The sequence below is a fragment of the Marmota monax genome, unplaced genomic scaffold, assembly GCF_021218885.2.
Source record: "Marmota monax isolate L192 unplaced genomic scaffold, Marmota_monax_Labrador192_F-V1.1 WCK01_AAM20220418_F8-fsc00101, whole genome shotgun sequence".
Taxonomy (NCBI): domain Eukaryota; kingdom Metazoa; phylum Chordata; class Mammalia; order Rodentia; family Sciuridae; genus Marmota; species Marmota monax.
In genome coordinates, this window is record NW_026692786.1 from 409144 (window position 1) to 433023 (window position 23880).

The window sequence follows — 23880 nt, forward strand, 5'->3', positions numbered from 1 at the left end:
TGGAAAGGTCCCCAGAAGAGAGTAAGTTCCAGAGCTTTCCTCGAGGGTCCAAGCTCTGCAGCTTACACATAATATTAGAGAAGACACAGCTGGGGGGAAGGACAACGCACCTCTGGTTGTCACAGAAGGGGCTCCATTCTGAGTCTTCCCTGAGCCCTCTACAGGATAACTTATACAATCCACTCAAAGTGCCTCCTATGAGGGAGGCAGGTCTCCTCCACCTGCCAGGCTTGTGGGATAGTAGGGGGGAATGTCATGTGTTCAAAGATACACAGTAGGTTATGGGCATAGCCAGATCTTGGTATCTACTTTTGCTGACACCAAGCCCTTTTCCAGCTATTCTAAAGGCCAGACTTCCAGTATGTGGCAACTCAATGAAGTCTCACAACCTAACAAAGCAGGTACTACTATAGATATTTCAGAAGTGAGGTAACCCTTGCAGATCAAAGTGACAGCTGATCAATATAAAAATAATTCTAATACTTCCACTAGATGAGATGCTGTCATGAGTCCTACAAAAAGGGTACCCTGTTCCCCTCCTGAAATAAGGACAAGGCAACAGGAACTCCATTTGGGGCCATAAAGTGATCTCAGAACGACACAATAAGTGCTGCAGAACAAAAAAGACAGGAGATAGTAGGGGCTAGTTGATATTTGCTGGCTGAATGAACATTTACCAAGTTATCTCATTCAGTTCCTCCAATGCCTAAGACTCAGGATGATCTGGCAACTGGCTGCCCGCCCATATGCCCATTGTCAACTCTTACCTTCCAGTCCCAGACGTTGAGGACCATGTCATGCTGATAGCCCATTGAAACGATGTGCTTCATATTGGGTGAGAAGGCCACACAGGCCACACCATACTTGTGGCCCAACATCTCTGCCACCTGGCTTTTCTCCTCCACATCCCAGATGCGCACGGCTGGCCTGTGCCCATTCTGGGGAAGGTGAGGCCATTACTGCTGCTGGGCTGTGTACCAGGCAAGGCTAGAGGGACTGTCAGGGCTGAGGTTGGCTTTGCCACAGAGTGTACTGAAAAAGCTCCCTCCCTCCCCCATCTGCCACTGGGCTTTTCTGGCCCAGGCAGGTGTCATTCCAGGGACTCCCAGGCCTGCTAGGAGCACAAGGAATGACCCACTAGACCCTCCCCACCTGCTCAGTTGTGATCATGACTCACCTCCCCCGTCACTATGAACTTCCCATCAGGGGAGAAGGCCAAGGCACTCAGAGACTTCCTGGGGACAAGGAAAGGAATTGATGACTGGTTCCACTGAGATGGCTGTGCTTTCAGCAATCTATCCACTCCTGGCTCCCCAGTCTAGGAAGAGGCCAGGAGAGCTGAGTGTGAGAAGCTCCTGCACACCAGTGCCACTGTGTGCCCAACACAGCAGTCAGAGAAATGGGTGTTAAAAACAAGGCCTCTTCCTCCTTGAACACCCAACCCAAATAGGATGGACACTGTACAGGGACCCTATTTTCTTCTTTTTATGCAGGGGTGAGCTTCCCAAGAACCTACCACCCAGTAACTTTGAGAAACTCAGATGCAGGAAATGGTACAGACCTGGCCTAACTAAAAAAGTGATGCTGATGGGAGGACACTGGCAGCCATCACCCCAAGACAGCCTGCAGCATGTGCTCCACTGCTAAATGCTCAAGGTGTTCTGGAAAACCCATAAATGGCCTACATGTTTTTCTTTGATACTCATAGATAGTCTTCCTAAGAACTGAATGACCAGACAAGTTGGCACATTTTGTGGTAGCAAGATTTACTGTTCCCACATTGTATCATTTTCTTCTTCTTCTCTTTTTTAATCTTGTTTTACCTTTGTTCCTTAACAGTCTCCCTCAATCAGTTAGTAAATTAATATATAGATAACTAAGTAAATGCCTAGACTTGAACTCATGGACTCAATCAATCCTGCCTCAGTCTCCCAAATAGCTGGGGTTACAGGTGTGCACCACATCTAGTTTTCTGGGTTAGTCTTTGACAACCTCAGAGAACATCTATTTTTGAGTCCACCCTCAGGTAACTTTCCATCAATTCTTATAGCAGCAGATAGGGTGAGCTGTTTAATCCATTGTCCCCTCGCTCCTCCTTCTTACTGATATAGCCCCAGTTTTAATTGGGATGTTGATGTTCCTGACTAAAGTACATTTCCTCACCTTTTTTTTTTTTTTTTTTTTTTTGTACCAGGGATTGAACTCAGGGACACTCAACTACTGATCTACATCCCCAACTCTATTTTGTATTTTTTATTTCGAGACAGGGTCTCACTGAGTTGCTAGCACCTCACGTTTGCTGAGGCTGGCTTTGAACTCGTGGGTCCTCTTAGCTCAGCCTCCCCACCCACTGCAATTACAAGCATATGCCACCGTGTCCAGCTTCCTCACTTCTCTTGAAGCTACTCAAGGATGGCTACATGACAGTCTGGCCAATGAGAAGGAAATTGACATGCTATTTATGACTTCCAGAAAGGTTTCTCAAGTGAACCTTTTGCCCTAATCACCACCTGCTTCCCTCCTGAAATAAGGACATGACAGCCAGAACTCCAGCACAGGCCATGAGGTGACTTCAGGAACAGAAGCCTCAAAATAAGTGTGGTAAAATAGAAAAACCAAAGGACTGGGGTCTCTGATGCTCACAGAAACAACATCCCACCCTCAGAATTCTTATATGTAGAAAGAACATCTTTGTGTTTTAAGCCATGCATGATAGGGGGGTTTCTGTTGTCTGTAGCCACCTCTAACCACTTGCATGCCCTGACCCCGTGCCTGGCCCTCTGGCAAACTCTGTATGGGCATCACTGCAGATTCCTCCAGCATATACCAGGGAGTATGGACTCTCATTAGCCAATTTTTGCAAATGATACTTCAACAAAGGGAAGTCCCCTGCCCAAGGTCATTCAACCAGACAGGGCAATGTTCTAACCTCTAGGCTGCACATCAGAATTCCCAAGGGAGCTTTTAAAAAATGGTCAGGTTATGCTAAGACCAGTTAAGTGGAAACGTGGTAAGAAAATGGAAAAATATATGCCCACTCTCATGGAAGACTCCTCCAAGATAATTTATAATCACAAAGAGGAAAAAAAGAGGCTTTGTAGTAAGGAAGTCTGGCAGACACTACCTTAACCTAGAGCACCACATGAACACCACCAGTCATGGGAGACTTCTTGACAGGATGCTCCAGGTACACAGCTCTCCTGTGGTGTTCCTGCCAAAGATGCAGGACCTGAATCTACATATGAGGAAACATCGAACAAGTCCAAGTGTTGATATTCTACAAAATATCTGATCTGCAATCCTTAAAAATGTCAAGGTGTTGAGAATTAAGAAAAGATGGAAGAGACACTTCAGGCTGAAGGAGACTGAAAGCACAACTCAATGTGTATAGAATCTTTTGGCTATAAAGGACAGCCTTGGAATAAGTGGTGAAACTTGGAGTCATATGAGAAGTAGATGGTAGTGATGTACCTTGCCATCCTCCTGCCTAGGGATTTATTGTGTTTTTGAAGGATTATATCATAATTGTTTTGTAGAAAATAAACACTGAGGTATATAGAGACAGAGGCATCATGTTTGCAACTTACTCTCAAATACTTTAGAAAGAATGTGTATTGATAAAGAATGAGAGGCCCTCTTTGTACTATTCTTGTAAGTCTGGACCTATTTCAATATAAAGTTTAAATATTGCCAATGCCCAGGTCTCATCCGACCAGTAAATTCAGTAAATTCTGGGGGTGAGGCCCAGGGATCAGGTGACTCTGATATGCAGTCAGAGGGAAAAAAAATCCTTCACTGGCCACACTACTTCCTAAGATAGACCCACTGAAGGCCAAGAGTAGGCACATTCGTGGCCTCCACTTCAGGTCAGGGTCACCTACTTCACCGCCTACAGGGAACATAGATGAGAGAAACTTATTAAGAGAGGTCTGACAAATGCCGTCAAGATCCAGCCCATCCACTGCTACAAGCGAACTATGGGCCTGAGACCAGAATTTCTCATTTTTTTCCAAAATGAGAGGGATATTTATTTTTATATAAACAACTTTAGGTGTTGTTGACTAATTCCAATCTTTAGAACACTGTTGGGCAAGTCAGTGGGCACCTGATTTATGATTATTTTCTTAAGGATGCTCTCACAAATGGAGGCAGCTATTTTACTTGCAGAGTAGGCCAAAGCCCAGAAAGAAGTTTCTCACCTAAGATAACACAGTGAACAAACTATGGCTGCTTCTCACATTGCCAGACCCTTCACCATTGCAGAGTCCTTGCCCTGGCCATCTCTCCTGCCCAGGTGTTTTCCCTTTGTTGTCACGAGTCACCCTCTCACTTCCTTCAAGTCTCAGACCCCGGGAGGACTTCCCTGAGTCCTCAGAAGTGGATTTCTCACATTCTCTGTCCTAACTCATCCCCCATCATTTCCTCCATGTCACCAATCATGATGAGCTAGTAATTTGCCAACTGGTTTTCAGTCTCTCCTATATTGGGCTGTTAGCTCTAGAAAGCGGAGATTCTCATCACTTTTGTTCATTGCTGTTATCACCAGCACCTGGAACAGTACCTAGCACAGAGTGGACACTTGGTGAATGAGGCTGAACTAATGGTTGAGTGCATGAGTGAGTCACCTACCCATGAGCACTTCAGGCTCTGTGGAGGACAGGTCCCAAGACCCTGCTTCCCTCCAACCCATGCCCAGGCCCCAGCCTACCTGGCAGTATTAAAGATGTGCTGCTGCTTGTTCTCCTTGGGGTTCAAAATCACCACCACACAGCTGTGGAGAAAGAGGAAAACATGCTTATTAAAATAGTGTGTATGAGCGGGGCACTGGTATCCAGTATGATTCTATCCCAACAGAAAAAAAAAAACACACATCAATAGGGCTCCTCTGAACAGAAGATTTTTTTCTGGTCTTCTCTAGATTTTTTTTTTTTTTTTTGATAGTCACAATACCTTTATTTTGTTTATTTACTTTTTTAATGTGGTGCTGAGGATCAAATCCAGTGCCTCATACATGCTAGGTAAGTGCTCTACCACTGAGCTACAGCCCCAACCCCTTCTCTAGATTTTAATGCTGAGAATTCTGGGGTACTTAACATTATTAATAAATTCTTAAATAGAAACCAACACTGCCTATATGGAAACTATTCTGTCAGGTCCTAAGCTAATAAAGATTTTTTTTAATGTCTATTATCTTTTTAAATCCTCCAAACTATCAGGTAAGGTCAGGACTCCTTAGACCCATTTCATAGATGAGGAAACTGAAGCCCAAGGACAGGAAGTCCTTTGCCCACTCAGCAGATCAGTAACAGAACAGGGATGTGAAATCTTCCCCATTAGATTTAAAAGCCCACCCTTGTCCTCTATCCTGAACTGCTCCCCTCAAATTCAACAACAGAAACTGTTCATCAGGAATTACCTTGGATCTTCCCTGCTCTACCTTGCTGGGGTGGTCCCTTTGGTGCCTAGATCAGTGCCACATTAGATCAGTATTTATGGGATACACAGCTGTCTGATCCTCAGTCCTCTCAACTACCTAAGTGGAGGTATCATTAGTTCAGTCTTATAGAGACAGAAGCAGAATACATATGTGGGGTTAAAACCACATTTTTGGTTTTAACCACATGTATTTCCCAGAATCTCTGCCATCTCGCACTTGTAGTCATAATTAAGACTTTTATAATGTCTACTATATGCTGAGTACTGTTTTAGACCCAGATGGGTTCATGGAATCCTCTCCACAGTCCTTAGAGAAAAGCAGCATTATCCACATTCTACAAATAGGAAATCTTAGCTCTAGAGAAATCACCAATGACTTCAGATTTCAAATTCCCTTGCAATGATGAGATGTCAAGCCCATCACGTACTTACCCTGCAAGGTAGGCTACATGGCCTGTGCCAGGGTCACAGGTTAGACCACTGCTATTCTGGGCTGTGATGCCAAGCACCTTCTCAAGTGACACCTGCAAAGAAAAGGCCCAAGTCAGAAGCACCTGCCCCAGCAAGCCCTGATGGCGCAGCTGTCTTGGCTACTGATGCAATTCCTGCTATATTCAACAAATACTCAAAGTTTCTGAAGTCATGCTACCCACAGCAACTACCACTTGCTCTTTTTTAAATATATTTTAGTTGTAGATGGGCACAACACCTTTATTTTATTTATTTATTTTTATGTGGTGCCGAGGATCAAACCCAATGCCTCTTGTGTGCTAGGTGAGCGCTCTACCACTGAGCCACAACCCCAGCCCACCACTTACTCTTTTTAACACTCTTTTTTTAAAAAATATTTTTTTAGACGATGGACCTTTATTTTATTGATTTATATGCAGTGCTGAGAATCGAACCCAGCGCCTCACACATGCTAAGCAAGCACTCTGCCACTGAGCCACAACTCCAGCCCTTAACACTCTTTTGACAAAAATATAATGCTAGGTGAAGGGCACAGAGTAGTGGGGCAGACAGACAAAAATCCCGATCTTCTTGGAGTTCACACATTGATGGTGATGTGGATGGAGGACATAGAAAAGGAACAGAACATATATGCAGAATAGATGTGAGGTGATGATAGAAGCAACAGAGAAAAACACAGGGAAGGAGACTGAGAATGCAGGGGGAGGGGAAGGAGAATGCCATAGTGGGAAGATGACCTTTGAATAAGTTTCTAAGTACTTTCTCTATGTTGTAGTTTCGCTATGTTGCCGTGGCTAGCATCAAACTTGAAATCTTCCTGCCTCAGCCTCCCAGGTAGCTGGGATTGTAGGTATTTGTCATCATGGATGTTAAGACTTGAATCCTCAGAACAAACCAGGGAAGAAGGTATTATGACCACTCTTATTTATAGCCAATGATACTGAGGTCCAAGATTCCGCATCTGGGGAGTAGCAAGGTTGGGATATAAACCTAGGCACTTTGGGCCTTGCAGAGGAAACAGAGCAGTGAACAAAAATAGACACTTTCCCTCATCAAAGTCTAGCCTAGTGTGGTGGAACTTGGGTAGCTGAAGCTGAGGAAGGAGTTCAAAGTCAGCCTGAACAACTTAGTAAGACTCTAGCAAAAAGTATCAAAAGAGCTGGGTGTGGTGGCATGCAAGCCTGTGACCCAGCAGCTTGGGAGGCTGAGGCAGTAGGATTGTGAGTTCAAAGCCACCTTCAGCAACTTAGCAAGGTGCTAAGCAACTCAGTGAGACCCTGTCTCTAAATAAAATACAAAAAAGGGCGGGGATGTGGCTCAGTGGTCGAGTGCCCCTGAGTTCAATCCCTGGTACCCACCCCGCCCCCCCGCCGCCAAAAAAAGTACTGAAGATAAAGCTCAGTAGTAGAGATCCCTGGGGTTTGATCCCCAGTACTAAAGAAAAAAATTCAATGTCTGGAAGTTCTAGAAGTTTCAATAAGCAAAGAAACAAGAGGATGGTCACATTTTAAAAAAGTAAAACTCAAAGGGCACGATTGCACATGCTTGTAATTGCAGTTACTTGGGAGGCTGAGGCAGAAAGATCACAAATTTGAGGTCAATCTCGACAACTTAGTGAAACCCTGTCTCAAAATTTTAAGAATAAATAAATAAAAGGGCAGGGGATAAAGCTCAGTTGTAGAGGGCCCCTGGGTTCAATCCTCAGTACCACGATAGATAAAGAAATTTTTTTAAAAATTAAAAAAATGTTTTTAAAATTTTCAAAGATAAGTTAAATGGGTCAGACTCAATCATAATTGACTGAACAATTTATATAAGTACGGTACTTTCATATTTTAATAGATTAGTTTTTTTCTTATAGTCAGTGATCCTTAACCAAGTCACTGGCTTCAGAATTGAAAAGCAAATATAGAGTAGCTAACATTTACTGGGCATTTCCTGGTAGCCAGGTGCTATTCCAATCCCTATAAGCTGTATTAACTTATTTAATACTCATAATAACCCTATGATATAATTACTATCATTGTTATTCCTGTCTTACAGATAAAACAGGGGCCCAGAGGGGTTATCCATCCAGAAAGGAGTGCCAGGATTCTAACACAGCCATGACACTTATGCTGGATTTTGTTTGTTTTGTTTTGTTGGTACTGGGGATTGAAACCAGGGGTATTCTACCACTGAGCTTTTTATTTTGAGATAGGGACTCACTAAGTTGCTCAGGCTGGCCTTGAACTTGTGATCTTCTTGCCTCAGCCTCCTGAGTTGCTGGGATTACAGGTGTGTGCCATGGCACCCAGCTAATGTTTTATGTGTCTGCAAAAGAAGAAAAATAAGTGACACTACCCAAGTACAGTAATAACAGCATTAGTTAACACTAATAAGAGTATATGCAAATATGCCAGGTGTTATTCTAAATGCTTAAGGACTGTGAACTCCTATAATCCTTACAAATACCCTATGAGGGATTTCCACATCATTATTCTCATTTTACAGGTGGGGAAAAAAAAAAAAGTTCCAAACTTGTTAAGAAGAGCAGAATTAATGTTCAAGCTCAGGCAGTCTGAGTCTAGAGATTGTGCACTTAATTACCTTGATATACTGCCTCTTTGTATTTACTACTGTTATTCTCCCATACAAGTTTAAGAGCTCACAAAACACTTTCATGAACACATATGATAAGGGCGATGAAGTATAGGGCACTTAATAAGAGATCAAGGCAGGTGTCTGCTTTAGACTGAGACTGGAGAAAGTCTCTCTGAGTAGGACTACTCAAGGATGAGACTGAGAGAAGAGAAGCCAGGCAGGCAGGCAGACTGTAGCAAAAAGCCCAGGTAGAGAATTCACCCACCACAAGGGCTAGGAGGCAGAAAGGAACTTGGAGCTCCAGAAAAACAGAAAGCAGGCAGTATATTGTCATGGTCTGAGCTTAATCTATAAAGATTATAAATTCTTTTTTTTTTTTTTAATTTTAATATTTATTTTTTTAGTTATCGGCGGACACAACATCTTTGTTTGTATGTGGTGCTGAGGATCGAACCCGGGCCGCACGCATGCCAGGCAAGCGCGCTACCGCTTGAGCCACATCCCCAGCCCCAAGATTATAAATTCTATATTATAGGTTATGAAATATTAAATAATAGGATTATGTGATGTGTTATATAATAAATAATGTTAAGCTATTTCTAAGATGATAAAAAATTGTCTCTGCAGTTTGTGCACCCACCTATACTTTGTGTGCCCACAAATGTAAAGTCCCCAGGATATGGTGGTCTGTATTTGCTCTGCTAACTGCCTTTTCAGCCCCTGTACTCTGCTTGCTTGCAATTTGCAAAATTCCATGGGATGTGGTTTTCTTCCTTAAATATTTCGACCACAAACAGTTTGAGGTGCTTCTTTCAGACAGCCACTCGGACTCTGTCAGAAGTGTCCCTGGTCAGGAAAAGAGAGATAAAATTCTTTTATTTGTTTCAAATTCGTACTTAGTGTGTTTTCTGAGCAGTGTGTTTTCTGAGCAGTCACCTCATAACAATATGGGACTGAAGTCGTAGTTCAATGGTAGAATGCCTGCCTCACGGGTTTGAAGCACTGGGTTTGATCTTCAGCACATAAAAATACATAAAACAAATTACAAAATAAATAAAATATAGAAAGCAATCAGGAAGTTTGACAGGACTTTGGGGAGAGGGAGGACATAGGAGGTAGAGACAGAAAGGTAGGCAAGGGCCACCTGCCCACAATCATGCAGCCAGGAGTAGGCAGTACAAAGACAGCAGAAACCCACAAAGCAGCAATAATATACACCAGCAGCTGCCACATATTCACCTATTATCTAGGCTCTGTGTCAAGAAGCTCACAGTTACAATTTCATCTTCCTTCAACATTGTAATATGGTTGTTATCTCCATTTTATTTTTTTAAAAATATTTTTTAAATGTCAATGAACCTTTATTTTATTTCTTTATATGCGGTGCTGAGAATCAAACCCAGTGCTTCACACATGCTAGGCAAGCACTTTACACTGAGCCACGACCCCAGCCCCATGTTATCTCCATTTTATAAAAACAGATTTTTGTGCCTAAGGAGTTAAAGAGCACTTTTTTTTTTCTTAAATTGCTGGTGTGCTAAGGGAATTCCTTCTACCTACGCTAAAGTAATTCCTTTCTGTGTTTCTGTGTCTCAGAATTTAGAGTACTAAAATCCTGTACGCCCTCCTCCCCAAGCCGCACTGCTGACATTTTAGAAATAATTATTCACATCCTTTCCATAGTTTTGAGGGGGAATATAGAATAAGAATCCCACCTTAGTGAGGGAAAAGGAAGCAGAAGGCAAGATATGAGAGAATGCAGAGTAGAACCGAGTTGAGATGGGGCAGGTGACTGGACGAGAAGTGTTTAAAGGTGATTGAATGGGGGCTTATCAAGGAAGGTGGGTCTAGGCAGTGATTTGTAGAAGCAAAATGCTTTTCCAGGCGTTGGAATCCGAAGAAACCCCAAGAACGCTCCAATATTGAGAGTAGAGCCAAGAACCAAGAGCAGCACCCACGAGAGGAGGCAGCGGAAAGCGGGAAGAGCCTTATGCTCAAAGGGGGCGGAACTTCCGTGATGAGGCGGGGCTAGGGAGCAACCTGAGGGGACCAATAGGCGGGAACTGATGGGCGGGGCCAAAGAGCTTAGGGATGAACAGGGTGCGGCCCAAAGAAGGCTGGAATTGGAGTGGACAGGGCGAGCAGCTTCTCACCCGGTTCTGCACGGTGTCCTCGGGCGCCGTCAAGAGTCGTGTCCGCCGCCGGAGGCAGAGTGGTGGGGCAGGGGGAGGGGGGGACTGGGTTCTTCGCGCTGGAATTCCCCCCATGATAGATGGCAGCTTCTCGACTGCATCGTTCCGCGCGTAGCCTCCCGGCCCTAAGGCAGCCATCGTCGCATCGGAGACCGGTGACCGTTATGCTCTTTAACCGCCGCGGCAGCCACGACCCACTCGAATAGTGAATAGCCGCGGGAAAGCCGGCGGCGCTGCCCATTGGACGCGGCAGCCACCCGTCTGGCCAATCTCGGGGCGGCAGGACGGAGATCAGGACCAATAGGAGCTAAGAGGCGGAGCCAGAGTACCAGGCAGGGCGGGGCTGCAGCCAATCTATTCGGTTCTGATCAAGCATTTGGGGGCTTCTCGTTCAGACTGTTTTTCTCATTCTTTGGAATGTACAGTGATTAACTTTTACTAGGCTAAGGCCATAGCCCTCTCCTTTGCTTTTTGCTGCCACCGGGACAACTATCCGGGCTATGGCAGTCGCCCGATGTTGGTTTAGGGTGGAGCGGAAAGAGCCTGCCGGCCCAGAGGACTCGGTTGGCACAGGCTCAGAAACCCTAAGACGCCGCCTTTCCCTAAACATGTGATGAAGGTTAGAGCGGCGTAGAACCGGTTTTGCGTAGACATACTTGCGTTTCCTCACCAACCATGTGACCAGGGTGTAGCAGTGGTAACGCGGAGGGACACCTGGTGTGCAAGCCGGCTCAGCACACCCCTGTCACATGACACCGAGGATGTCACGTGAGGCAGGAGGAGAGTGCTCGGGAGGGGCGGGAATCGGCTGCTCCCGGCGAGGAGTAAAGTGGGGCCTGTGACCCAGCAAAAAGCAACCGGGTTGGACAGCCATGCCCAAGTACTGCAGAGCTCCGAACTGCTCTAACACTGCGGGCCAACTGGGATCAGACAACCGCCCTGTGAGCTTCTACAAGTGAGCGCAAGCGCGGGGCGGGGCTTTAGGGGGCGGGGCCTGGAAGGGGCGGGGCCCAAGGAGAAATGCAGCTGTTTTTGGCATCTGGTCTTGCAGGAGGGGTGTAGGAAGGTGAAAATGGGCGAAACAGCAGAGGTAGACACAGGTAATGAACTGAACGAGTAGAAAAGGGAGACGGTGATGTAAGGAAAGGTGGGGTTCTATAACTTAAAATGTCCATTCTTCATCTCCACTCATTAGAGGCATCTCAACCTCAATATATCTGAAGCTGAGCTTCTTATCTTATCTCCCTAAACCTTTCACAGTCTTTCCTATCTTAATAGCTAATTCTGGAGGAGCTAAGTCACCTCAACACAGAAAAATAGCCGGGAGAACTGGAGATTGTAGCTCAGGGCCCTGGGTTGGATCCCCAACACCCCGGGGGGAAAATGGAGAAAAGCGGTCTCAATTTATAGCCCAGGTTCAAAGCTTCAGAAAAGGGATATCCAGACCAAATATTCCACAGCTATCTAAATTTTAGTGCTTCCAAGGAGACGGGACCTAGTCCCACTTTGCAATCCAGACCTAATATTGATCCCTTTACACAGAGTTCTGATTTGCTTTGAACCTATCTAAACACTGCTTCATTTATATTTCACCTGAATTTCACTCTTCCCCTAAACCCAGATATGTTATGTTTTCCTTTGTTTGGCAAGACTCTCTGGTGTGCAAACTGTCATCTTAGCCTAAGTGGGCTGGAACATGTTCTTCATCCTGTCCATATGCAAATCCTGTTGGCTCTCCCTTAAGAATCTATCCAGAATCTGATCTTGTCTAACTCCCTCCTTCAACTTGACTCTATTAATAGTCTCTTCACTGGTCTCCCTACTCTCACCCCTGCTGGCACCAAGTCTCTTCCATCTACAGCCAGAGGGAACCTAGACCTAAATCAGTTCAGGGCCCTCTTCTTTTTTTTAATATTTGTTTTTTAGTTGTGGTTGGACACAATACCTTCATTTTATTTATTCATTTTTATGTGGTGCTGAGGATCGAACCCAGGGCCGCACATGTGCAAGGTGAGCGCTGTACCGCTGAGCCACAACCCCAGCCCAGTTCAGGGCCCTCTTCTACTCTGATCCCTCCCCTGGCCCACACCTTACTATAAAAAACAAGATGAGGTCTGATGGAGTAAAAAAGCAGGCTTACAAAATCCTACAAGAGCTGGTTCCCCACTACCTGTATAACCTCATCTCCTCCTTTCTGCCTCTCACTCTGCTTCAGTGACAACTGCCTACTCCATGTTCATTTAGCATGCCAGGGCTGCATTGCTGCTCCAGGGCCTTTGCCTATGCCAGTTATTCCCTATGAAAAGTTCTTGCCTTTATGACCACCACCCTATGTAAAATTGTGATTGCCTTCCAATACACATAACCCTCCCTGTCTGCTTCCTACTTTAATTTCCCTTTAAATACATCATTATCTATCATATCACATATTTTAGGTATTTATTCATTGTCTTTCTCATTAGAATGTCACTAAGCTCTTTAAAGCCAGGGAATTTTGTCTGCCTTGTTTCCTGTTGTGTCCCCAGACTCTAGAACTGTTTCTGACACATAGTGGATGTCCAGTAGATATTTGTTTGATAGGTTTTGATTATTGGATTTCAAATGGAGTCTCCAGGAAACCAGCATTCCATGTCCCATTTCTCCTCTGAGGGACTTCGGTATAGAGTAGAGGAGAGCAGAGGAGTCTTCAAACTTAAATCATCCAGATTTGCTTTTTAAAATATGTCACTCTGGCACTGCTTATTAATTCAGTAACTGTTTTGAGTGTCTTGTGGAGAAGCAAGCAAGACCCTGTTGTATCCAATCTATGACCCCAGCTAATCTGTTCCTGGCATGACAGACTCATGGAAGGGGAGGGATCAAACATTAAAGAACTGCATATACAACCCAGAAGTTATTCATGATCCTTTTCTCTCTCTCCCTTCCTTGCTTCCTTTCTTTCTTTCTTTTCTTGTACTGGGGATTGAGACCAGCCCTTTTTTGTTTATATTTTGAGACAGGGTCTCACTGTTATCCAGGCTGGCCTTGAACTTGTGATCCTCCTCCCTCAGCTCCCTAAATTGCTGAGATTATGGGATGTGCCACCATATTTGGCCCATTCGTCTTTTCTCTTAATGAGAGACTGAGATAGCTGCTTGCTGGTCTTCCTGTTTCCACTGTGGCCTTCCTTACAACAACAACAGCAGCAAATTTGGGTAGCACTCCATATGCCAGGCACTGTTCTAGTGTTTCGTAAGTAATAATAATATTAATGAGAATAAGGATGACAACTGTACATAGCAGCAAGATTGCTTTAAAAATTAGTTCATGTCTTCATTGGTACCCACCAATGACTTTCAGGCTGTTCTTCACACTGTCTGGTCCATATCCACCTTAAGGCCCAACCTAAGTTAGTCTCACAGAAACCATTTAGCTAAAAGTGAAGAGAAGGAGCATTTCCTGAAGAGATTCAGGAGAACGATGGGTACCAGGTGGGAAACAAGGTGAAATATTGAGGGAAGTGGCTAACAGAAAATTTGAGAGCCTGCCTGGCAGCCAAAGAGAACATTCATTAGCTCTGATTTAGGCCCTTTCATAGACAAGTGACAGTCATCACTAATGGGGGGCTATCAGTTAGGAATTGCATCTGATTGGCAGTAACAAAATCCTGAAATAATAGTGGCTTAAACAAATTATGAGGGCCATAGGAATTGGCATGGTAGTTATGTTGCAGTAGCAAACTCCCCGTCTCCACAGCTTACTATAACAAAGATTTATTCTTTGCTCATGCTATGTTCTTTGCATGTCATTTTGGGCCTGCTCTATAGTGCCTTAATTGAAGATTCAGATGGAGGGAACTGTCCCTACTTGGAATATTGCTGGTTTGTAGGAGAAAGAAAAGAGAAAGTATAGAGAACAATCCAGTGGCTTCTGGTAAATTTTATATTTAGAAGTGGTCCGTGTCACTTTTCACTTACATTCTTTTGGCCAAAGCAAGTATATGGGAAGCCACCTGTCCATGGAGCTGAGATGTATAATCTTCTTGTGGGGAGAGGCAGCAAAGTTTTAAACAATATGTTTCCTCACATAAAACAAGTATGGAGGTTGGAAGACCAGCACTGGGATGGCAGCCCCATAGTCTTCAGAGATGAGGGTCTTCTTTGTTTTCTCGTTCTTAACATGTGGCTTCTATCCAAAATGGCTGCCAATGCTCCAGCCATATGCCCTACCATTCCTGGAAGGAAGAAAAGGGAAAGGAAGAGCAAAAACTAAACTGAGTCATCCCCCTTTACAAGGCCTTCCCAGAAACCCCATCCAGTGGTGGTTTCTTCATCATTGGTCACCCCCAACTACAAAAAGAGGCTGGGAAATGTAGCATATTAACTATACATTTAACCACCCTGCAGAAATCTTGAGTTAAATAAAGAAGAAAAGATCTGGCAGCATATGCCACCCTATGCTCTAGACAAGATAACCAGCAAAACCAAAATAGTCAATGAAAAGGCAAACACTTGCTGTCCACTTAGCGTTAGTGTTTTTTTTGTGTGTGTCTGGGGCCTCTCACATTTATACATACTAAGCAAGCACTCCACCACTGAGTCACATCCCCAGCCCTTCAGTGGGTTTTTAGAGATGAATATTGCTCAATATTAATGTTGCTCTCCATGAGGCTGGGGTGGTGGCTCAGTGGTAGAGCACTTGCCTAGCATGCATGAGGCACTGGATTCGATTCTCAACATCACATATAAATGAATTTTTTAAAAATGTTGCTATCCAGAGGAACAAGAGAGAATAAAAACCAGACCAAATTAGGGAAAGGCTTCCTGAGATAATTCGCTTTCCTTCTTTGCCCAGTGAGCTACTCTTATTGTATTTGAGCATCCCTTTTCTGTGTTAGGCATCTGGAAGATGTCCCACACCACATGATTCCCCCCTCCCACCGCCCAATTGCAGATTTGTCTGGGAAATGGAGTCTTTTAGCAGGACAGGTTATAGCCTCAAAGTTGGAGTTTTGTTTTTAAGGAAAAAGAAGAGAATGGATATTACAGTAGTCAGTTGCCAGTCCCTGCTGGGGAGCGGGTGGGGATGGAAGTGCTGCTACATTAGGTCTCATGCAGTGTCCAGGAAGAATGGGGCTGGGATGGGTATATGTGGATCCCAGAAGAGGCTGAAGGGATCCATACTCGATGGCTATGTGCCCTGGGTTCTGCCCTTTGGGAGCCACAGCTCTTCTCTCAGTGGTTTCATCCAGCTGTCCCTCCTTCTCTGCCTTTTGTCTAAGAAGTCTTGCACCCCCTCTATCTCTATCCATTCCATCCATCCACTCCCTAAAGGTAACCTCCCTCCCTCCTTCCATTCCTCCCTTCCCTCCTTCTTTTTCTTTAAAAAGCAACTTACTTTTTTTATAACTTTATTTTTTTATTTATATTTTTATGTCGCGCTGAAGATGGAACCCAGTGCCCCACACGTGCTAGGCAAGCGCTCTACCACTGAGCCACAACCCCAGCCCCTAGAGCACAATTTTTCAAGATGCTTGTTGTACACTCTGATTTTTTTTTATGGCTAGCTTCTATTTATGTTTTTTTAAAACATTTTCTTTTAAATTTTTTTTGTAGTTGTAGATGGACAACATGTCTTTATTTTTGTGGTACAAGGGATTGAACCCAGTGCCTCACATATGCCAGGCAAGTGCTCTGCCACTGAGTTACAGACCCAGCCCCTGTTTATGTTATTGATACTGGTTTTCCATTTTCAATTGTAGTGTATTGTGGTATCTTTTAAGTATATTTAATACCTAATTTTAGTTAATTATTCTTTTTTTTTTAAACCAGGGATTAAACCCAGGGTTCCTTCCCAAGACCTTTTTTATTTTGAGACAGGGACTCACTTAGGGACTTGCTAAGTTGCTGAGGTTGGCTTTGAACTTGTGATTCTCCTGCCTCAGCCTCCTGAGCTACTGGGATTACAGGTATGTGTGCCACTGTAACCAGCTAATGTTGGTTAATCTTAAGAAAACTATTAAGTAATGTCATAGATATGAAAAACATCATGCAGATTCATGTACATGAATGAACATTTTAGTTATCTAATGCTATATAACAAAACATCCACAAATTCAGCAGCTTAAGATAAACATTTAATGTCTCACAGTTCCTGGCAGCTGCTACAGAACAGACTAGCCAGAGCTTAGTCATGTGGCCTCCTTGGCTGCAAATGGGGCTGGAAAATGAGGTCTTTATTGTGGATAGCCTTGAGCCCAGGTCTGACTAGAGAGTGTATTACTATCTTAAGAGGGCAAGAACAGATGCTGGGGACAAATAGCACCAGGAAACAGGAGCAGTGGGGTCCCTTTAGATGGTGTCTGATCAGATAATCTTCACCCACTGGGAAAGCTCTTATTTAGTTCATTTTTAAAAACATTTCTTTTAATTAAAAATGAATTTAGAAGCATTCAGAATGTCAACAAAACAGCTATAACTTTTTTTTTGGCAATTATAGAGCAGTACTCATTTAACAGAATAATTATTTGGCTGCATTAGACCCAATTGAAGATGGAAAAACTACTCTCTGCATGTATAACTAATTTGTTCTGTGCACTACAAGAACCTGCTTTAAGTTTCCATGCCGGTCTGCAACCCACACTGTACTAGGCTGGGTGAGTAGCTATTGAAAAATACCACAAGGGGCTGGGGTTGTTGCTCAGTGGTAGAGCGCTTGCCTAGCATGTGTCCGGCCCTAGGTTTGATCCTCAGCACCACATACAGACAAATAAATAAAATAAAGGTATATATAAAAAAAAATGCCACAAGGACAGAGCTCTCTAAAGGCATATTTGTTTGTGTGTTAATTATACCAAAAGACACTGAATACTTTTTAAAAACAAATCTTACACAGACTTGCAGTTTAATTTTTTTCTTTAAAAGGAGTGAGTTGTATACAGGGGGAATTCAATGATTTATAGACAAGAAAAAAATTGCACTAGAATCATCTTCCTCCTCCTGCTCCTTTACTCTTCATCTCCCTCCTTTTCCTTTTTCTTACTTTTTCCAGCTTTGACAATGCTGTTTTTTGCTGTATCAGGTTTTCCTTTAACTTGATAGGTAGTAATAATTTTTTTTCCATATTTTTTCTCTATTGTCATCTGCAACAGCGTTAAGTCCACATCTCTCCCAGTTTCTTTGCAACATCACTAATGGTCAGGCTGGGATATTTTCCTTTGATTTTTGGGTGATACTCAGAATAGAACAAGAAGATGGAAGGAGGCCTCTGGGATGAATTGGGATCCTTGGACTTCTTTTTTATTTTCCCTTTAGGAGGGAGGGAGGTTTTCATTTGCCTTTCATAATGGTCCTTGAAGCCTTTGCCATGTCTTCAGATTTCCTTTTCTCTTTAGCAGACATTGTCTTCTACTTCCCTGAGAACTTTTAGAATAACACTCTGGGGGCTTCTTCTGTTCCTCCTATCAAGTTCAAGTTCACACAAAGAGTGCATGTGAGGCTATTTTGCTCTTGGCCTCTTAGGATCTTTTTTGTCCATGTTTAGTACTTTTTCTCAGCAAGGCACAGAGTTACCTAGTGCATGTGTGACTCTCATATTCCCTGGTGCTGTCTCTGTGGAGCTCAATATACTGCAGCAGCTATCTAAAATGTTTTGTTTTTGTTTCATGGTGCTGGTTCTTGAACCCAGGGCCTCATGCATGCTAAGCAAGTGCTCTACCACGGAGCACACCCCTGGCCCTTGCTAAAATGTTTTTAACCTTTTATTTATTTATTTGGTATCAGGGATTGAACCCAGGGGTTCTTAACCACTGAGCTCCATCCCCAGCTCTTTTTATTTTTTATTTTTGAGACAAGGTCTTGCTAAGTTGCTTAGGGCCTTGTTAAGTTGCTAAGGATGGCTCTGAACTTGTGATCTTCCTACTTCAGCCTCCTGAGCTATGGGGATTATAGGTGTGTGCCACTGTGCTCTGCTAAAACTTTATTTTTAATTGTAGTAAAATACACATTATATAAGATATACCATCTTAACCATTTTTAAGTGTACAGTTCAGCAATGTTAAGTATATTCCTATTGTTGTAACCAATCTCCAGAACTTTTTGGTTGGTAAATTAGAAAAAAAATAGAATTTCTCTATTCCCACTGTGCAATACCCATTTCCCCCTTCTCTCAGCCCCTGGTGACCACCAGGGTCTGTCTCTGTGAATTGACCACTCTAAAGACCTCATAAAAGTGAAAGCATCAGTATTCTTCTTTGTGACTAGCTTATTTTATTTCTTCTAATGGTCCCAAGGTTCATCCATGTCGCACCATATGTCAGAATTTCTTTCCTTTTTGAGGCTAAATAATATCCCATTGTATAATATGTGCCACATTTGTTTATCCATTCACCTGTCAGTTGACGTGTTCACCTTTTGGCTTTGTGAATTAAGTTGCTTTGGACATGGTGTACAAGACCCTGCTTTCATTTGTTTTGGGTATAACCCAGAAGTGGATTGCTGAATCATAAAGTGATTCTATTTTTAATTTTTTGAGAAACTGCCATGTTGTTTTCCATAATGGCTATACCATTTTGTGCTTCCAACAGTGTACAGGGATCTAGTTTCTCCGCATCCTCTGTCATTTTCTGTATTTATTTATTTATTTGTTTATTTATTTATTGATTGATTGATTGTTTTTGCAGTAGCCATTCCAATAGTTGGGGGTAACATTCATAATAGTTTTGATTTGCATTTCCCTAATTATTAGTGATATTGGGCATCTTTTCATATGCTTGTCCATTTGTATATCTTCTTTGGAGAAATGTCTGTTCAAGTCCTTTGCCCATTTTTAATTAGGTTGTGTTTTTATTATTGTTGAGTTGCTTATAAATTTTTAAAGGTTATTTTCAAACATACACAAAAAAATAGAGTATATTTTGCTGGTCTTTTTTCACTTCCCTGCCCCACACACCTCGAAGTTTTTTGCCCCTCATTTTAAAGTAAATCCTAGGGCTGGGAATGTAGCTAACTGGTAGAGTACTTTTGTAGCACACAGGGCATCCTGGGTTTGATCCCTAGCACCTGAAAAAGAAACAACAAGAACAACAATAACAACAACAACAACAACAACAACAACAACAAAAAAAACCCTAAAGTAAATCCCAGACATCAGGTCTTCTACTTGTGAAAACTTCAGAATGTTTTTCTAACAGAAGACTTTTATTTTGTATTTATTTGTTTATTGCAGTGCTGGGAGTGGAAAGCAGGGATGTTAAGTGAGTATGTCCCACTGACCTACATCACCAGCCCCTTTTAAAATAAAAAAATATATATATTGGAGGGTGGCGGTACCAGGATTGAATTCAGGGGCACTTGACCACTGAGCCACATCTCTAGCCCTATTTTGTATTTTATTTAGAGACAGGGTCTCACTGAGTTGCTTAGCACCTCATTTTTGCTGAGGCTGGCTTTGAACTTGTGATCCTCCTGTCTCAGCCTCCCAAGCCACTGGGATTATAGGCATTTGCCAACAAGCCTGGCTAAAATTTTTAAATTTTGAGACAGGGCCTTACTAAGTTGCTGAGGCTCCTACCTCAGCCTCCTCAGAGGCTATGATCTCAGAGTAGCTGTGGTCACAGGTGTGTACCACCAAGCCTGGCCAGAATCCTGTTTTAGAAGGATACATTATCACATCTAGCAAAATAAATTTCTTACAATTACCTAATACCCAATTTCTGTTTTATTTTCTCCAGTTGTCTTGAAATGGCTTTTTATTGAATGTTTTTTTTTTTTTTTTTTTGAACAAGGTCCACATCCTGCATTTGGGTGGTGTTTTTTAAATCTCTCAACCTGTAACCCCCACTCACATGCCATATGGTTGGGGAAGAAGCATTTTCACTTGATGGCAGGATCTCTCTTACTCTAGATGTTTGCTTTTATAGACCACTCCTTTAGGTTCATGTGAAGTAACCTGAGGGTAGGGAGTAGAGGTGGGCAGGAAACCAGGAAGAAGGCTGCTCCCAGGAGAACTGGGAGATTCCGTGAAGGAGAGAGAGGGAGTTGCTGGATGTGGAGCCCACATATGGGAAGCGAGTGAGGTAGAGAAAGCGTGGATGGACTACAGAGACTCAGAACCCAGGGATCTCAGGTATAGATAGGTACCCTCAGAGTGGGGTGGGTGGGGACCTGTAGCGCTGACCCTGCTATCCCACCGCTCTGCAGGTTCCCGCTTAAGGACGGCCCCAGGCTCCAGGCCTGGTTGCGATGCATGGGCCGGGAGCACTGGGTGCCCAGCTGCCACCAGCACTTGTGCAGTGAGCACTTCACACCTTCCTGCTTCCAGTGGCGCTGGGGCGTGCGCTACCTGCGGCCAGACGCGGTGCCCTCCATCTTCTCCCGGGTGCCGCCAGCCAAGGTGAGCGCGGGATGTCCAATGAGTGGAGTCTGATCCCCAGCCTTCCCTACCTGAGACACAATTCCTAGAGTCTGGTTCCTGGCCTTCCCTTTCTAAGCGAAGTCCTTCCCCAGGTCTGCCCCTCTGCCCTTCCCTCCTTAGGAAGTTCCTGGCTGAAGTCATCTTACCCAGGGAAGTCCCCCTTGGAGACTGACCTAACCTCTCCAGGAAATGCCTCTTGGAGTCTGGCCCTGAAGGGCCATCCCCACCCTATGCCTTGTCTTCCAGAGCCCGCGGAGGACCCGAAGTACCCAGAAGCCAGTCACGCCTCCTCCTCCTCCTCCCCCGCCACAGGAGGCAGGACTCCCCCGGGAGTCCACGGTTGCAGCCTCTGGCCCAGTGCACGTAGTGGTGCTGGGGCCTGCATCTGACGGCGCCAAGGCTGCGTCCACCGTGCTCCTGACCCCCCTGCCCCTTCCCTCCGCTCCTGCAGGGCGGAGGACTGGAGTTTCTGCCCAGCACCCACGGGCGGGACTGGGAGCGGTGCTGGGAGCACTGCAGCGGCGGGTGCGGAGGCTGCAGCGGCGCCACCAACGGCACCAGGCTCAGCTCCAGGCTCTGGAACAGCTGGCGCTGCAGCTGCGCACGGAGAGCCTGCAGGCTCGGGCGCACCAGGGCCAGCTTCGCGTGGTGAGTGGCGCAGGGGCTTGGGACTGGCGTCCAGGGCGTCTTGCCTGGCCTGCACAGTGTCCTCATTTATGTTTAAAAATCCCAATGTTTCATTCAGGTTTCCAAATTGCTGGTTGGGCAGGGGAAGAATCTGGGGCTGGGGATGAGGCTCAGTGTTTACAGCACTTGCCTAGCATGCGGGAAGCCCTGGGTTCCATCCCCAGCTCAGCAAAAAAGAAAAATAAATGTCAATCTGGCAACTATTGGTTGGAGCTGAGTAATGGCTGCTCCATTTATGAATAATATTTAGGAAGTTCTCACTTCCTGCCAGACACATACTTAATAACTTATTGAAAATTCACTACCATCTTGGTACTCTTGTTGTTCCCATTTGCCAGATGAAAAAGCTGCAGCATAGAACAGTCTAGTAACTTGCCCAAAGTCAGGCAGCCAGGACTCAAAATCAGATGTCTAGCACCGGAAGAAGCCCGGCTGTCCTGTTGGAAAGCTCCCTTCTCAGCCCCTTAAATTCACAACCCTTTTACTATGGTCTCCCACACTCTCTCTAAAGCTCTTTATCCATACATTTTACTACTGGGTTGTTTTTTGTTTTGGTTGAGGGAAGAGTGAAAAATCAAAGCTTGACCATGTCAGTCCCCTGCTTAAAAACTAGGGCTTAGCTTGAGGGCCTCAACCTATCACCCACCCACTCAGAATCCTACCTGGATGGGACAAGCATCCAGGCAGAGCTGTGGAGACAAGAGGAGGGGGGCTCAGAGAGGAGCTGAAGTGTCTCAGGTAGACAGCTAATGGGTTGGACATGACCTCCAGATATAATTTGTTTGGCCTCAACAGTGCTTTAAAATCACTTTTAATCTTTCCTGAAGGCTCAGTAGATCTTGCAGCGCAGGGTTCATATTCTCAGGTAACAGCAGCCAGCTAGAATTGCAGTGTGACTGCCCCTGGGGGCTTTGAGGCTATGGCCTGGAACCCAGAGGGACAGTGGGGCTGGGTCACAATTCAGTCTCAGGCTGGAGCTCTCCATGGAGCCTGCCCTGGGCTGACTCTCTCTCTCTGCCTCCCCTGTCCCCATTCAATCCCTGTTTCCTACTCATTCATCCTGTGTCCCTGTCTGCCCATGTCTCTCTGCATCTGCCTTTGCCCCCCATATCAATGTCCTTGTCGACACATCCATCTCCCCATGTCCCTGTCCTTCCACATCTCTCTCCTATTTCCCCACACTTCTTTTCTCTCCCATGAATGTCTCTGGCTTCACATCTGCTTCCCTGTCTTCCATCACATTTCACTCTGTTTCCTGACACCCCTCCTTCTCTGATGTCCGTTGGTCCTCACCATTTCTGTCTGTCCCTCAATCTCCTCACCCCTTGCTCCCCTTTGTTCCCCATCTCTACTGCTTCTTTGCCTGGAATGGCTCAGCTGCCTGGATCTGAGGAATCCCAAACCTTCACCATCATCTGTGGAGGGCCTGACATAGCTGTGGTCCTTGCCCAAGACCCTGCACCTGCCACACTGGATGCCAAGCCTGAGCTGGACACCCAGTCACCCAGTGCCTAAGGGTCAGGACGGACAATGTCAAGGGACAGAAGATGCAAGATGGAAGAAGAGAGCCCATCACACATGTGCTTGGCCCAGCCCTATCACCCATGCCTGGGGAGGAGCAGTGCTTTCCCCAAGTACCTAGATTCTTCTCCCCACTTCTAGGGATCCCTTGAATCTTGCGGGTGACTGGGCCCCAAACCCTTATCCCCCTGGGTTCCCAGCCCCTGCCACCCCCAGCTCAAATCTCTGCAGTCAGTAAAACAACATCAGCAGAAAAGGGGTCATTTGGGGAGTTCTGTACCTGGTTCCAAAGAGCCCTTGGCACCTTGTGTCAAGCCTGCTGGTGAGTTGGGGACATGGCAGTGAACACAGCTAAAAACCATCCCTGCCCTCATGGTGCTCACATTTTGCTTGAGTTGAAGGTGAACTAGTGTACCAATAAACTGGATCACTTCTGACTGATATGTGCCATTAAAAACTGAATTAAAATATGATTGAGGGGCTGGGGCTATAGCTCAGTGGCAGAGTGCTTGCCTAGCAAGTGTGAGGCACTGGGTTTGATCCTCAGCACCACATAAAAATAAATAAAGGCATTCTATCCATCTACAACTACAAAAAA

At 44.7% G+C, this 23880-nt stretch overlaps 2 protein-coding genes across 6 annotated transcripts in view; one reads left to right on the top strand and one right to left on the bottom strand.

Annotated features, from left to right (window-relative positions):
• Nucleotides 1–10953, bottom strand: part of Wdr62 (WD repeat domain 62) — a 39182-nt gene extending 28229 nt beyond the window's left edge. Inside the window, exons 1-5 of the mRNA XM_046447974.2 lie at nt 10644–10953; nt 5869–5960; nt 4709–4771; nt 1178–1235; nt 768–938 (exon numbers count right to left, since the gene is read on the bottom strand). Of these exons, the coding sequence (XP_046303930.1) occupies nt 768–938; nt 1178–1235; nt 4709–4771; nt 5869–5960; nt 10644–10820 (561 nt within the window). The 5' untranslated portion in view covers nt 10821–10953. The remainder of the gene's footprint in view (nt 1–767; nt 939–1177; nt 1236–4708; nt 4772–5868; nt 5961–10643) is intronic.
• A 318-nt stretch (nt 10954–11271) lies between these two features.
• Nucleotides 11272–23723, top strand: Thap8 (THAP domain containing 8). 5 transcript variants are annotated; one of them, XM_046448095.2, is made up of 5 exons: nt 11272–11637; nt 19887–19914; nt 20861–21053; nt 21321–21722; nt 23139–23723. In XM_046448095.2, coding segments are annotated over exons 1-5 (762 nt in total). In that variant the 5' UTR covers nt 11272–11636; the 3' UTR covers nt 23277–23723. The 5 variants fall into 5 exon arrangements, with proteins under 5 accessions (XP_046304051.1, XP_046304049.1, XP_046304053.1 ...); XM_046448093.2 differs by lacking the exon at nt 19887–19914; XM_046448097.2 differs by lacking the exon at nt 19887–19914 and having other exon boundaries at nt 11272–11623.
• Nucleotides 23724–23880: the final 157 nt, after the last annotated feature.

Excerpts from the sequence above, each read along its gene's own strand:
- Thap8 (XM_046448093.2), top strand. The coding sequence starts at position 11,555 with ATGCCCAAGTACTGCAGAGCTCCGAACTGCTCTAACACTGCGGGCCAA. Across the intron at positions 21,054-21,320 it reads CCCGGGTGCCGCCAGCCAAG|AGCCCGCGGAGGACCCGAAG; the intron begins GTGAGCGCGGGA and ends CTTGTCTTCCAG. Across the intron at positions 21,723-23,138 it reads ACCAGGGCCAGCTTCGCGTG|CTGCCTGGATCTGAGGAATC; the intron begins GTGAGTGGCGCA and ends GGAATGGCTCAG.